The sequence below is a fragment of the Cicer arietinum genome, chromosome 1, assembly GCF_000331145.2.
Source record: "Cicer arietinum cultivar CDC Frontier isolate Library 1 chromosome 1, Cicar.CDCFrontier_v2.0, whole genome shotgun sequence".
Classification (NCBI taxonomy): domain Eukaryota; kingdom Viridiplantae; phylum Streptophyta; class Magnoliopsida; order Fabales; family Fabaceae; genus Cicer; species Cicer arietinum.
The window spans coordinates 2607840-2621354 of record NC_021160.2 but is presented as its reverse complement, the minus strand read 5'-3'; the positions used below and the strand labels follow the sequence as shown (position 1 = coordinate 2621354).

The 13515-nt window shown below is 27.3% G+C and overlaps 2 protein-coding genes across 2 annotated transcripts in view; both read left to right on the top strand.

Moving 5' to 3' along the window:
* Positions 1 to 42: 42 nt before the first annotated feature.
* Positions 43 to 1521, top strand: LOC101502583 (dormancy-associated protein 1-like). Its single transcript, NM_001364935.1, has 3 exons — positions 43 to 193; positions 728 to 935; positions 1024 to 1521. The coding sequence occupies exons 1-3, from the start codon at positions 103 to 105 to the stop codon at positions 1058 to 1060; spliced, it is 336 nt and encodes a 111-aa protein (NP_001351864.1). The 5' UTR covers positions 43 to 102; the 3' UTR covers positions 1061 to 1521.
* Positions 1522 to 8268: 6747 nt separating this feature from the next.
* LOC101501837 (glyoxysomal processing protease, glyoxysomal) overlaps positions 8269 to 13515 on the top strand; it is a 5680-nt gene continuing 433 nt past the window's right edge. Inside the window, exons 1-13 of the mRNA XM_073364785.1 lie at positions 8269 to 8507; positions 8592 to 8638; positions 8752 to 8926; positions 9443 to 9553; positions 9965 to 10108; positions 10582 to 10674; positions 10841 to 10944; positions 11227 to 11312; positions 11383 to 11477; positions 11569 to 12241; positions 12483 to 12687; positions 12979 to 13070; positions 13296 to 13515. Coding sequence (XP_073220886.1) covers positions 8442 to 8507; positions 8592 to 8638; positions 8752 to 8926; positions 9443 to 9553; positions 9965 to 10108; positions 10582 to 10674; positions 10841 to 10944; positions 11227 to 11312; positions 11383 to 11477; positions 11569 to 12241; positions 12483 to 12687; positions 12979 to 13070; positions 13296 to 13515 — 2111 coding nt within the window. The 5' untranslated portion in view covers positions 8269 to 8441. The remainder of the gene's footprint in view (positions 8508 to 8591; positions 8639 to 8751; positions 8927 to 9442; positions 9554 to 9964; positions 10109 to 10581; positions 10675 to 10840; positions 10945 to 11226; positions 11313 to 11382; positions 11478 to 11568; positions 12242 to 12482; positions 12688 to 12978; positions 13071 to 13295) is intronic.

Genomic DNA, 13515 nt, shown 5'->3' with positions numbered 1-13515 from the left:
CGTAGATATTTTAAGCATAACTGTCTATATATAGAGTAGAGTGTATACACAACTATATTAGATATTATCAATATTATCAATATTTCATCAAAGTGTTTCAAAATGTTAGAGAAACTTTGGGATGATATTGTTGCTGGCCCTCAACCTGAGCGTGGCCTTGACAAGCTCAGGAAGCTCACCACCAACGTCAAAGGTATAATATATATAGACTCTCAAAATGTTCAAATAAGTGTTTATAAACACTTTTCATTTATACAAGCTTTATTTATTTAAAATAAAGATAAACTATTTTCTTATAATGAACTATATGTATGTTGTTCTCATTATATATATTATCCCGAATAATTTATAAAAACAAGCTAATAAACTAATATAGACCAAGGAGATTTAATTTATAAATTTTCAAACCGTTTTTCAAGTACTTATATATTTATATAAAAAAATAGATAAATTTAAATAAATATATCTAGAAAATTCATAATTATAGTTAAGGAGGACGAATTAAAAAATAGAATGAAAAAGAGTCACATGTTATAAGAAGTATTTATATTAAAATTTGTTTATAAAAAATTAATATATTTAATTTATATTATAAATTAATTACATCAATTTTTGTTAATGGGTGGAGTATTCATGAGTTAGATCTATGTCATCATATGTTTGGTGATCAATATATATGAGCTTGTATTTAATTTGAATATGAATATGAATATGAATATGGGTGTAGATGAAGGAGGTAGTAGCCAGTTAATGAGGAACTCTTCTCTGCCTTCAACGCCGACAACCCCAGGGACTCCGGCAACACCTCCATCGGCGCGTAAAGTTGACAACGTTTGGAGGAGCGTGTTCAATCCTGGGAGTAACTCAGCCACTAAGACAATTGGTGCTCATGTTTTTGACAAACCACTCCCCAACACCCCCACTGTCTATGATTGGTATGTACTACGATATGAACCGTTAGATCTTTTCAGAATATTTTATCTACGGTTAAAATTAATTGTGTTGTGTTGTATGTGATTGCAGGATGTATAGCGGTGATACAAGGAGCAAGCACCGCTAGCTGATGTGGCACCAAACTCTCCCTCGGTTGCATGTAAATATTCTCCTGTTTTCTTGATCAACTGCCACGTGTTGCTACTTGATTGGTCTCTTGAAGATTGAGCAGCGTGTTTGTTTTTCTAATATTACCATCTGAATCTTAATGTAAAATGCTTAATTTATAGTATGCTTTAATTTGTTTTGAATTTTAATTTTGTTATCCAGCTCTTCCCTTAACTTTGCTTTTTTGTTTTTTCTCCTTCAGCAAGTGATGAGTTAAAATAAAAGTATGTTTAATTAGATTTGACATTTTTTTTTGGTGCATGTGTTTACCATTTTCTAATATTGTAATAAATGTGATGGGGTGACCTAGTGTCATAATGTAACTATGCAATTTCACATCAGTATAAACTCGGGTTGTAATAATTTCATATATAGTGAGGTGATACTATACTAGTTTCATCTTTATGGATTGGAACTCTAACATAATAATTCAGCTCATATGCTTACATCGTGCATTAAATTGATGGTTATCCTAATCCTAATCAACGCAATTTAATAATACTTGGCAAGAATTGAAGTTTTCTTGGGGGCCACCAATGGTAACAAATAAAATATATTAAAAATGAACAAATGGAGGGATCGTCATCTTATCCTTATAGTTTGAATATTGAGAAGAAAAAAAACTTGTCATTGATATTATCGGATCCTTGACTTTTACTTACGTTTTTGCTATCTCAAATTATTTTCTGTATTTTAAATATATTTTGTTTTGGTGTATAGATCTGTAAATTGCAAGTAGAATATAAAGATATTATGTGAAAATTATTATAATATTTAAATTTTATTTAAAAATCACACACCTCTAATACAAGTTTACTCTACAAGAAAAATATTTAAGTATCTTATAAAACTCTAAAATTTCTTTTTTATAATTTTAAACAATATAAGACTACTAAATTTCCTTTTACTCTTAATTAATCTTAGTCTTGAGTTCACTCTATATATATTTATATACTTTTAGAGTAATTAAAAGAATTAAATTGATGAAATAATAATTATTTATGTATTATTTATTATATTTTTATAGTACTTCTAAGATCAAATTAGTGATAATTAAATTGATATATTAATAATAATGTATAGGTATTTTTATTATATTTTACAGTACTTTACTAAATTAATTTATTATTTAGTATTTTTGTTTAAATTAAATATCAATTGAATGACAGCAATCGAAGTAGTATAGTATGCTTCATTCAACAACAAAATTTAGTATCATACGTATTAATTCAAGACTATTGAGGCAAACATCTAATCAAAATGATGTAAGTCAAAATAAAATAAAAAATCGAATCAAAATGAAATGGTTGAAAATTAAATTATGTTGACAATTACTTTGGAGAAAGAACCTTCACCAAGAAAAAACTAAAGAGATGTATTGCTAGTTGCTACTCTTCATTCCATGTATTTATTTGGGTTTGGATCTTCTCTAGTTACATGTTTTCTTTTGTTTTTATTTTATTTTATTATAAATAGATGTCTTTTGTCAATATCTTACATGCATTGATGAATTATTTTTTAAAGTATACGCTAACTCTAAATTAAGTGTTTAAGGACTATGTATTCATAACATATATTTTTTAATGTAGATATTTATTGAGGTATTTTAAGAAGTGTTATGATAATATGCAAACTATTAAACATTTGCTAGCATTTTGTCTATTACGGTTAGCGGTGCATGATACATGAAAAACACAACACATAGACAAAAGTGGAAATTCTAAAATGGAAGAGAAAATTACGTGTCAAATAAAAATAAGATAATATCTTAATAATAATATTTTTTCTAATCGATACACTTACACCCCACTAGTGCAAAATATAGAAAAAGAATTAGAAATTTAACACCTCACTATTAAAAACAAAAAAAGTAAAACATTAATGTAGATCGTAGAAGTGGTGGCAAACTTGTAAATAAAGTAATTGTATAATTTTTAGTGCGTATCCAACTACACCGGTTTTAGAGAACTAAACGGGACGAATAATAGTTCACACCGCTTTTTGTACAATACCGGTGTTATACATTAAAAATGGAAAATTCATAATAAAATAAAAAATAAATTAAATTGAACATACCATACTTAAGCTTCTCCGCACTAGTGTACTCTAAAGTAATAATTATATTTTATAATATTTTAACATAAAAATATAAGAAAAATAAAAAAAATTAAATATAAATTTAAAATGTTTTTAATTAATAAATCTTATAACAAAAACCTAGTCATCCATTATATATATAATATTATTTTTTATTTTCTTTTACGATATTAGATAATATAAAACTGTTGCAATCATTTATAATAATATCAAATAAAATTAATTTATTCTTTTTTTTATTTTTAAATAATTTTATTAAAATTTTAAATTTGTCAAACCGATTATACTATATTAAATATGTTATTTATTGGTTTGATTTGATTACCATTTCCTAAAAATAAATTACAAAACCCAAAAAAACCAACAATTTTTTATTAGTTAAGATTTCTTTATATTTATATATATATATGCTTATCGGGGTATATGCACATGTGTTAAATTTACTTACTATTAAAAAAATAATACGCATTTGAAAAAAATAATCGTCACAATTAAGAATTAAAATTCTAAAATAATTATTCTTATCATTTTTTAAAATGATATTAACAACTGCTTATCTGCTTTTCATTACATCATTCATTTTCAAAATCTTACATTTTATAGAGGTATCTTAGTTTAGATTTCTTTGTAAACAAAAATCTTCTTATTAGTTTCTCTCTATTTTATAATAAGTATTATTTTAATAAAAGAAATTAAAAAAATTATCTCATATCTCGAAATTTATTTTTTTACCCTCACATTTTAATAAAAAAATTGATTTCATTCTTTTAAAAACTTAATTTTATGTTTTTTTTTACATTTTTATGTTTTAAAAAACTTAAAAATAAATTTTTTTGTAATATAAATGTGTTCAAGAAGCTTAAAAAAATGTATGTAACAAATTTTAAATTTCTTAGAAACATTTGTATCTTGAATTTTGTTTTCAATTTTTTCTAACATTTTGAATTCTAGAAAATTTATAAAAAAAAAAAAATTATACATAAAATTTATTTTCTAAAACACATTTGTGTACCAAATTTTTATAAAAAAAATGGTACACAAAACTCATTTTTTTTTAAATACATATGTTACAAAAAAAAAAACTTCTTTTTAAGTTTTTGGAAATCTAAGTTGAGTTTTGTGGGGTACAATCTTTTGTGAAAAAAAAAAGAGAAAGGAGTAAAACACACAAATTGTATAAAATGTGAGGTAGGAATATAAATTTGAGGGTACAACATAAACTTTTTTTAAAAAGTTGTTTTAAAATGAATGTCATTATCAAATTTTAATATAACTTTAAATTTTTTTTTCTGAATAAATAAGAAAATTGGTCATTGAAATGTAAGCATCAATCAAATTAATTTTCAAATTTTATAAAGTGACAAATTCATAAGTAGAATTAAATGTACGTGGGTTGGATAAAATCAACCAAATTAGTAAAACTGAATTTTGTTGGAAAATATAATGTATGGTAATTGTTTTTACTAAGAATATAATTTTAAAAATAATTTAGAACAAAAAAAATGAGTAGTCCAAGATTCAATCCAACCCAAAATGAAAAAACAATTGAAAATGATACTTAGTTTTTCAGACCTAAAACAAAATATTTTACATGGTTTGAGAGTTTTTTACTTGTCACCTCCCATCTATACCTCCCGCTCCTAATACACTTAAAAATACTATTTTACCATTTTTATGATATATAAAAAGTTTTTTTTTTTCTTTTTCTTTTCACTCACACATTTGATCACATTAGCAAAAATTATTAAAAAATTTCAAATTTTCAAAATATAAAATGAGTTTACTTTTGAAAATTTGAATTAATTTATAATTTTTGAAATACAACTTATTGTATTTATAAAATAATTTATAAGTTTTCGTCTTTAACAAAAATTTTGAAATGTAAAATTTTGAAATATGAAATTTTTTCGAAAACTAAATTTTCACAACGTAATTTTACATTTAAAAAATTTTGAAGAAGATGAAAGTTTCAAAAACTTGGGTAAAATTTTCTAAATGTAAATTTTGTTTCAAAATAGTTATATTATCTTTTTTGAAATTTCTTATTTTGAAAATTTCCTATCATAGAATTTCCTATTTCTATTTTGGAATTTCTGAAATTTCCTATTTCAAAAATATTAATTAATTTATTTATTTATGAAATTTTTTATTTCGGAAATTTCGTATTGTTTGAAACTTTATAATTTTTGTTTGAAAAGCTGGAAATTATGTTTTCAATGTTTCAAATTAACCAACAAAATCTAAAAGTTTGAATTAATTTAAAATTTTTTAAGCTACTTTTAACAAAAGTTTCAGAACTTTAAAAAATTTGAAACTAATTTTTGTGAAAATCAAATTTTTGAAACTTAATTTTATATTTTGAAATATTCAAATAAGATTAAAGTTTCAAATGTTTCAACAATTTACAATTTTACTTAAATTTTCAAAATGTAAGTTTTGTTACAAAATAATTGCATTATTTTTTTTTTAATTTCCTTTGCTATTTCAAAAATATCTTAATTTCTGAAATTTCTTTTTTTTTTGAAAATTATCTATTATGAAAATTTTTATTTTTATATATAATAAGACAAGTAAAATTGTCTTTTTAAGTATATTGAGGGGTGAAAAGTATAAGTAGAAGTGACAAGTAGAAAACTCGCAGTTTGGATACTAATTTCCACCAAACCCAACCCATGTACAATCCAACTTGAGATTGTAAAACATAAATCAAAATAGCTTATAATTAAACTTTTATCGTTAGAAATTATATTGCGAGATATTAATTGAATATTTAACCATTCTATGTTGATCTCATATGAATCTCATCACAATGTAAGCTAATTTTTGTATGAAATTTAAATATTTCATAGACTAATTTGTCAATAATTAGCTCATACACAATTACAAATTAGTCACAATTTTATGTTTGAGATGATAAAATTTTATCGAGAAATTTATCATTAAGAAAATGTGAGATCAATGCGGGTAAGCACATATTCAATTAAACTATCACATCAAAATATTTAATGGAAAATGTTTGTGAATGAACTATTTTGATTAATATTTTACAATTTCAGAATTGTATTTATCAATTTATAAATTTCACAAACTAATTTGACTGACGCTTATAATTTTCAAGATTAATTTGTCTATTCATATATATTTTTTTAATTGTATCATTTAAACATTACAATATACATTGCTTCCAAAATATTAATTGTACTTGATATTTATGATAATAAATAACACATCAAATAGCTAAGAAAATAGTTAGCTTTGTTGATTTTAATAGTAAAATGAATTTCATTTTTTTTTAAATATTGCTACTAATTGCAATTAGTTGATAAATTTGATGAATTAAATACAATAAACTAGTATATAGCTCGTGCCAAGCATGAGTTACATTATCACTTTACAATATTTTTATTTTATGATCTTAGATAAATTTTATTCACATATTAATTAAAATAAAATTTAATTTAGATATGTAAATGTTATAATGATATGCACATAAATTAATGTGATAGAGATATTTTTTTTTTTAACTGAGGTCAATATATTGGTCATCGTTAATTGAAAATTAAATAATGGAGTTATAACAAAAAATAAATGTTAGACTATAAATATAAAAATAAATAATAATCTAATCTTAATTAATAATTTTAAAAAATGTACATTTAGACAAATGATTGATATAAAAAATATATGTTTACATTGTTTATTTTATTTTAGCATTCACATAAATATATCAAACTTAAAATATTATATTGATAAATTGAGAGAAGACCATTTAACTTCAAAAGTAAGTTATTCCGTTCATAATTATTTATAAATATTAAATTTTATGAATTTATTCGTTCAATATTTTTATATTACCTTAACGATTATGTATACAAAAAATTATTAAAAATAAATATGCGCAACTATAAGATTTTATAGTCAATAGTTTACTTGTATTTTAAAAATGTATATTATACATTGAATTAATAAAAGTATTAAATAGTATTAAAATTTTATAAAATTTACATCACACATATATACCTTATAAAATTGATAGTATTTAAGCCCAATAACATTTAGTAAATTATAAAAATCATCAAAAAAAATTAGATTGTTGTTCTACCAAACAGAAAAAGAAAAAAATCACATAGCCATATCCTCCATCATCTATCTTACTGTATTTTTTAACACCAAAATTGTTGGACAATTTTCGTGAATCGAAAACAACGACAAAACAAATGAAAATATGCGGCAGAGATGGAGGTGACGTCATAGGCCCATATCTACATGTCATTGGCATTTATCATTCAAAATATATTGTTTTGATACTGTTACACTAAACATTAACAAATATATAATGAAGTAATTTTTGTGTACACAAGAATTTAAACACATATAAAAATATATCTATTTTTTTAATAATTTTAAAATTATATATTATTTAATTGTTATTTTTTCTATTTTTTTATATATGTATAACTAAATAGAGTGTTCAAATTTTGGTGACACATACAAAAATTATTTATATATAATTTGTTATAAGTTATTCAAAAGACATGTTAATAATTTAAATATTCATTTATTTTATAATTTTGTACCCACGAAAGATCATATTTTAGCTAATTAACCAACATAATATTTGTTTCCTCTATGTACTGATACAAAAAATTATGATTAAAAATAATAATTTTCTCACATTTTTATCGAATAAATATTTAGTAGGCACAATAATAATATTATATTATTTATTTATATTTTAAATATTATAATTTGTAAAAATTATTTTTAACAGTATAAATATTCAATATAACTAATAATAATCAACTATACACATTTGTCTGATAAATATTTAACAACAACAAACATTTATCTTATGTTTAATTTTGATAGTAAATTATAAATAATATATTATACATGTATTGAATTTATGTTTTATTATAAAAATGTCACCATCAAATAAACAATAAATAATTCAAAACTAATTAACATTATAATATAATAAATAATTTAAGACAAAAAAATAATAAATAGAACATTTAAAATAAGACTATCACACCAAAGTATACAACCCATATTTTAGAAAAGTTTTGAGAAAGTAAAGAAAGGAATTAAGTTATCATTGGTATTTGGGTACTTGAGATGTATAAAAAATATCTTTTTCTCAACCATTGAGCTTTCACTGTTGCATAGCTCCTCCTTCTTTCAAATAAGTCTCATCCCAATTACCCATCATCAAATTCAATCTGGATTCATTCATCAAAAAAATGGGTCACTCCGAAATCTTTGATTTTGCTCGAAATTTCGCAGTTATGGTCAAAGTTCGTGGTCCTGTAAGTTCTCTCTCTCTGAACAAACCTAGTGATGTATAATCACGATCATTGATCACTCACTGTTTTTGCATTTTCCATTTTCAGGACCCAAAAGGAATGAAGATGAGAAGACACGCTTTTCATCATTACCGGTTTCTAAACCCACCAATTATTATCTATAATTTTGATTTTTTTGTGTCAAAGTTTCGATTTTTATGCTTTTATGGTTATGTGGGTTTTCTTTTCTTCTTCTGGGTATGTATAGTTCTGGTGAAACAACACTTTCAGCTTCTGGGTTGCTTGTACCTGATACCCTTTGTGATACTCAAGTAGTTAAGCGTCTATATGGTGATAACTTCGAGGATAGGGTATTGGTTGTGACGGTTGCTTCAGTTGTTGAGCCTTTTTTATCTCCTCAACACCGAGAGAATATTCCTCAGGTTGGTGCTCACGAATTCACAGAAATGTTGTTTGATTATTTGGGAAAACAAAATTTTACAACTTTTTTTATGGTTAAGGTAGTACACACACGGTTAGTGCAATTTAATGAGTGATTAATGAATATATTAAGATTGGATAACACATTATTTAACCATCAACTGAATTTAATTAACCACAAATTTGATTATTTTTAACTATGATTTTAAGTGTTCCAACTACATGTAGATTTGAAAACTTGAAAATTAAGGTTAGCCATGTTTAAGTTTGTGTTTAATAAAGTTTAGTAGATAGTTAATAAGTTGTGATACCTGATATATTTATCAACCAAATGTAACACTTCATTAACAACGTGTGTGAACTGCAGTAACAAGTTAAAAAGTTGTTGAATTTTGTTGTCAAATTGATGTTCAACAACATTTCTGATAGATAAAATATGCTAACTTTATTTGCTTTCATCTTTATTATATTTATTTTGTTTTTTTATGTGTTTTGAGTTTCTATTTTATGATTTTCAGGGTAGGCCTGACTTGATTTCTGGTGTTCGGATTGATATTATGACTGAGAAAACCAATGAAGAATCTGATCAAGGAACTCCTTGTTGGCTTGTGGGGGAGCTTTTGTCATTAGTAGGCATTTTGTATCTCTTTATTTGCTCCTTGCTAAGTGGTCTTGTTGACAATTAATAATATGGTGTATCTGATAGTTTACAGCTTTAGTTTTCTAATTCAGTTTTATAGCATGTTCATCTTTTTGATTGAATGGCATGTGCTTAGTTAGTGAGACTCATCAAGGTAAATGACTAGCTTAGTCTGATGCCATTTAATAATTTCTGGATCTGTATATTTTTATATTATTTCACAAGTGTTTGGGATTTCATTTTCTTAGAAAGATAACAGTGTATTTTCATTCCATTAGTTCACAAGTTTTGGGACTAGAATTTAGTATTACATGCTTACGGCTCATATAATTACATATATGAAATTAAATTTTTGCTTGTTTGTTATCCACAATTAGTAATCATTTGTTTCCACATGCAGGTTGATGTTCCTGCTTCAGCCCTTTGTGTCCAGTCACTTGTTGAATCATCTCTGGGTTTGTCAGAGCATGAATGGGAGCTTGGTTGGTCTTTGGCAACTCACAATAACGATTCTCAGTCCTCTAAAGATAATTTTAAATTTCAGGTTATCCCTCTTTGTTCTTCGTAAAAGTGCTTTATTTTTGCTATGAATTAGTTTACTTTATAAATTTATACATGGAGAGATATCCCTGTTTAATAAAAACACCGACAGCATGATCCCAATACTGTAAGAAAAGTGCATTTATGCATTTAAAAATTTAATGGTATGACTTATGTGTCTCTTTGTATTATGTTTGACTAAGTCTAAATGAAGTCCTTAATCTCTGAAGTTGGATTAATACTATTGCTTCAGGAAGAAAACACTCAATTTCAAATTCAACTCCAGCAAAGTTTTGTTTTTGGTTCGGCTATGATATCAAAGAATGAGAACCCTTTATAACTTATTTGCTTAATACTTTTGAAACATGTCTTTAGTAGAGACCACAGCAGGACCAGTTAGTTAAACTTAGAACTGGATTACAAGAGTTCTGCAATGTCTCTTCTGATAGAGAATGATAAATCTTCTTTGAAATGCAGGGGAGGTTGGCAATGGGAGGACCTAGCAGCACAAGTCTTATGTGCAAATCACTGACTAGAATGGCCATTCTTAGTGTTCCTTTATCTTTCAAGGTATTTTTCTGCTTTTATTAATCCTATTTTTCACTTGTCGTATTCCTTACGTAAACAATTATAACATAATATAATGATTGCACATAGAATTGTTTTTCTATTGGTGCTCTTTCTTTTTTAGTCTATCTAGACTCATGAGAATAACAGCTTGATGCTTGTAACATAGGACTTGCTGAACTATAAAAAATCTTCCATGAATAAAAGGGGTGATTTTCTTCTGGCAGTTGGGTCTCCTTTTGGAGTCCTCTCACCTACACACTTCTTTAACAGGTAATATTTTTTTGTCTGGCTAAAAGAAGACATAAAGTTAGAATTACCTAATCGGATAGTTACTTACAAAATGTAAATCTTCTCATCCTAAATTTTGTTATGCAATACGCACTGTCATTATATGTCAAAAAAAATTTCGGTTCGCTATTGGGATCACCTATGTGTTGAGCCGAGTTGTACATGCTTCTAATTTGTCTATTACGCTGGGGTGAAGAAGCGGCTATCAATGGTTGACATTTTTGCATCATTCAGTCATTTGATTTGGTTGTTTGCTTGAACCAGTTTATCAGTTGGATGCATTGCAAATTGTTATCCTCCTAATTCATCTGATGGATCATTGCTGATGGCTGACATACGCAGTCTTCCTGGTGCGAGCTGTTTATTCATTCGTGATTTATGCAATTGGTTGTGGCTCTATTTTGACACTCTATCTGCCAGGAATGGAAGGCAGTCCAGTTTTCAGCGAGCATGCATCTCTTACTGGTGTCCTGATCAGACCATTGCGGCAGAAGACAAGTGGAGCCGAAATTCAGGTAGTTTCTCAAACGCCTTCTTCTCTTGGTGTACGTTTATAAACGTTCTCAAGTTTAACTCATCATGCAAGACTGTAGTCTTTTGTAACAGCTGGTGATTCCATGGGAAGCTATTGTGAATGCTGCTAGTGGCTTGCTGTGGAAGTCCCCTCAGAACACAGTAGAAGGGTTATGTTACCAGGAGGGCAACTCGTATGCTCCACGAAAGGGACCTTTTACTGACCAGAAAAAATCAGAAGAGCATTTAAGTTTTGCTAGCTCGTCACCGTTACTAATTGAGAACACAATGGCTTCTGTTTGTCTTATTACTATTGGTGATGGAGTATGGGCGTCTGGAATTTTGTTAAACAACCAAGGTCTCATACTTACAAATGCGCATCTGTTAGAACCTTGGAGATTCGGGAAAACACATATAAGTGGCAGAGGATATGGAACCAACCGAGAATTATTTTCTTCTATGTTGGAGGGAACCACATCTCTTGGTAATAAAGTAGAAACCGTTCAAATTAGTCAAACATCACCTTCAAAGATGCTGAATATTTATGGCAACCATAGAAATATACGTGTACGCCTTGATCATGTCAAGCCTTGGGTTTGGTGTGATGCTAAAGTAGTGTATATCTGTAAAGGACCATGGGATGTTGCCTTACTTCAGCTCGAACCAGTTCTGGATAATCTTTCGCCTATTGTAGCAAATTTTTCTAGCCCATCCACAGGATCAAAGGCATACGTTATTGGCCATGGATTATTCGGCCCTAAGGGTGGTATGTCCTTGCTAACCTAATTAATTCTTTTTTTATTCTTTAGATGTCCTGCCGTGAATGAATTTTAAGTTCCAATAACCTATTTCTCTAATCCTCATGTTTTATTTGATTTTCTTCATGTTTGGAGTTTTGATTTTGCATTCCAATGATATTTATAGACATGAAGTATATAACTAAGTTACTGCACATTTTCTTTTTATTTCCTATGTTTTTAACCTTACAAGTCAACTATTTTCATTAGGATTTTTCCCATCTGTTTGCTCTGGTGTGGTAGCGAAAGTGGTTGAAGCAAAGACTCCTCAATCTTATCACTCCAATCAACGCGAGCACATGCATACCCATGACCATTTCCCAGCAATGCTTGAAACAACAGCTGCTGTTCATCCTGGTGCTAGTGGTGGTGCTGTTATCAACTCAGACGGTCACATGATCGGCCTGGTAACAAGGTAATGCTACAAACCTTTTTTTTTTTGCCTTGGCACTACAAAGTCCTTGCTTTGAAGACAACATTGATGATTTTGGATGTAATTCTTTATCTTTGGCTTTTATTAACCGTCTCTGCTGCATGAATCTGTCTTTTTTTCATCGCTTTTTACTCGTAGGTCAGCCTGCCCTGGCTGGTCTAATTGTTTTTCTGCATAATATAAGCTCTTGCGATTTTCATTTTCTTTAGTGATTGTTCCTGAATGTTTGTCAATTAAGCTTACATATTCAATGAGATGATGTTTTTGACACAGCAACGCAAGGCATGGTGGTGGATCAATAATACCTCATCTTAATTTTAGCATTCCATCCGCAGCTTTGGCACCGATCTTCAAGTTCGCAAAAGGTTTACTTTCAAAGCAAATGTTCAGTTCATATCTTTTCCCTCCTTTGTCTATCTAGTATAAAAAAGAACTGAATTTTATTATTCGTAACATATTTGAATTGAAATTTTTTTGGAAAATTGGTTATCACAATAGGCTAAAATGCATTTTTTTTTGTTAACTTTGTTCCAACATGGTAGATTGACATGTTATGATATGACTCAATGACTCTCCTCTCCTCACTGCAGACATGCAGGATTTATCGCTTTTGCGGATTCTAGATGAACCAAACGAATACATTTCATCTGTTTGGGCATTGATGCAGCCATCATCTCCGAAGCTCAATCCAGTGTCTGATCCACCTCGGTCTCTTTTAGACTATAAAAGCAAAGAAGAGAAGGGTTCTCAGTTTGCTAAGTTTATTGCTGAAAGAAAGGATATTTACAATGGCACTCCTCAAATTGGAAA